The following is a 1700-nucleotide window of genomic DNA, read 5'->3' as shown; positions in this document are numbered from 1 at the left end:
TATACTATAAACATATATATGCTCTATAAAACATTTCTAGTCCCAAAATGACGTTTATCTCTAACACGTTTGTTTTGAACTATGGCCACACCATACATTTTCACATAATTGTAATCTGAAAATTATTCATATGGCTGCTTTTTCTCCTAGTTTTCTTAAAGATGTATACTTGGGACTGTACTAAATAACTGGATCTCATATCCAAGGTCTCACAAGGTCTCACAAGGTCTCACAAACATGTACCACTGCACAAATCTGATCAAATCTGGATCTGAAATGTTTTTGTCTCAGATGCTGAAGGTGAGCAGAATTACATGAGTCAAACTTTTTCATTAGTTGCTGCATCATGAAAGACTGCATTGGTTTTTATCTAATAAAACTGTATCTCTATTGAAACGTGTTTATCAAAATGTAATATAAAAAGAAACTATTAACAATAGCCAAAAACACATGTAAATCGCTTTGTGCATGCCCTACCTCATCCCTGCATTTATTCCTGCTATGTATTATGCAGCTGGCATGGCTACGGTTCTCCATTACCTCCCACTGGACCCTTGCTGATATAAACTACATGAACAAAGGAAACCGACTCCCAACAATGTCATCAGTACTGTCACCAAACTGAGACGCTACAATGCATCATATGCCGTCAGCAACCATATTTAGAGAACCCCTTACATTATAAAAGGGAGAGAGGAACGAGTAACCCAAGACTGGTTTTCAATTGTTACCTCACGGTGAGTTGTCAGTCTCAGTCTCGTTAAGTCTCAAGAGGACTGACATTGTGGGTTAGGGGGTGGGGAACTGCTGCATTAGATTTACCAAAGTAGGAGTACTTTACAGGTAGAGTAAATGAGAGATTTAATTATCTTTTATGCTTTAGACTAAAACTAACAATGATGTGAGGGCTGTGACAGACGCATAAAACCAAATTATTCATATTTTTTTGTTTGTCTGCTTATAGATCAATACACCACCAATTTCTGGAGAGGTGCAACAGCAGAGGTGAGAAAGCTCAAATGTTAATAATACTATTGATTTGTAAGACTTACCATTACTTACACAGAATGAAAATCTAACATTTATATCCAATAATAATTGTTCTTAAACAAGGGAAAACATGGGTGATGCTCAAATGGCGGAGTTTGGGGCAGCTGCCCCCTATCTAAGAAAGTCAGACAAGGAGCGTCTGGAAGCACAGACCCGCCCCTTTGACATGAAGAAAGAATGCTTTGTCCCTGACCCAGAGGAGGAGTATGTCAAGGCTTCAGTAATCAGTCGTGATGGGGACAAAGTCACTTGTGAAACCTCTAAGGGAGCGGTAAGAAAATTATATGCACTTTACTGATATCTGAATTCAGTGATATTGACCTGAGCTCCACAAACACTCACTAATGAAAACAGACATGTAATTTAAAGTATTTATATACTTGCTTTGTTTTTTCCTGCTACATTAAGTAAAAACAATACATAAAATAACACTACATAAAATTAATTTTAATTTTATAACTCCTAAAGGAGTATAAATTGTTTTAATCAAAGCATTAATTATTTTACAAAAGAAAACTGACTCCTATGTATATATAGGTGAGAGTTAAATTGGAAATAATCTGAACAGTTTAACAGTCATCATCAGGAGATTGTAATTTTGGTTTCTGATGATGCCAGAGCATCTGTGGCCGGGAGCCTGAGAGAGCAAA

At 36.6% G+C, this 1700-nt stretch overlaps 1 protein-coding gene across 2 annotated transcripts in view; it reads left to right on the top strand.

Moving 5' to 3' along the window:
- The first annotated feature begins 552 nt into the window (after positions 1 to 552).
- Positions 553 to 1700, top strand: part of LOC113568153 (myosin-7-like) — a 13576-nt gene continuing 12428 nt past the window's right edge. The window contains exons 1-3 of one of the 2 annotated variants that reach the window (XM_081696153.1): positions 553 to 737; positions 965 to 1005; positions 1114 to 1321. In XM_081696153.1, the coding sequence (XP_081552279.1) occupies positions 1121 to 1321 (201 nt within the window). In that variant the 5' untranslated portion in view covers positions 553 to 737; positions 965 to 1005; positions 1114 to 1120. The remainder of the gene's footprint in view (positions 738 to 964; positions 1006 to 1113; positions 1322 to 1700) is intronic. The other variant, XM_035530602.2, reaches the window with a different exon arrangement.

Source organism: Electrophorus electricus, chromosome 14 (genome assembly GCF_041902795.1).
Source record: "Electrophorus electricus isolate QZ-2024a chromosome 14, ASM4190279v1, whole genome shotgun sequence".
In the NCBI taxonomy this organism is placed as follows: Eukaryota; Metazoa; Chordata; class Actinopteri; order Gymnotiformes; family Gymnotidae; genus Electrophorus; species Electrophorus electricus.
Note: the sequence above shows the minus strand (reverse complement) of the source record. Positions and strands in the feature narration are given on the sequence as shown.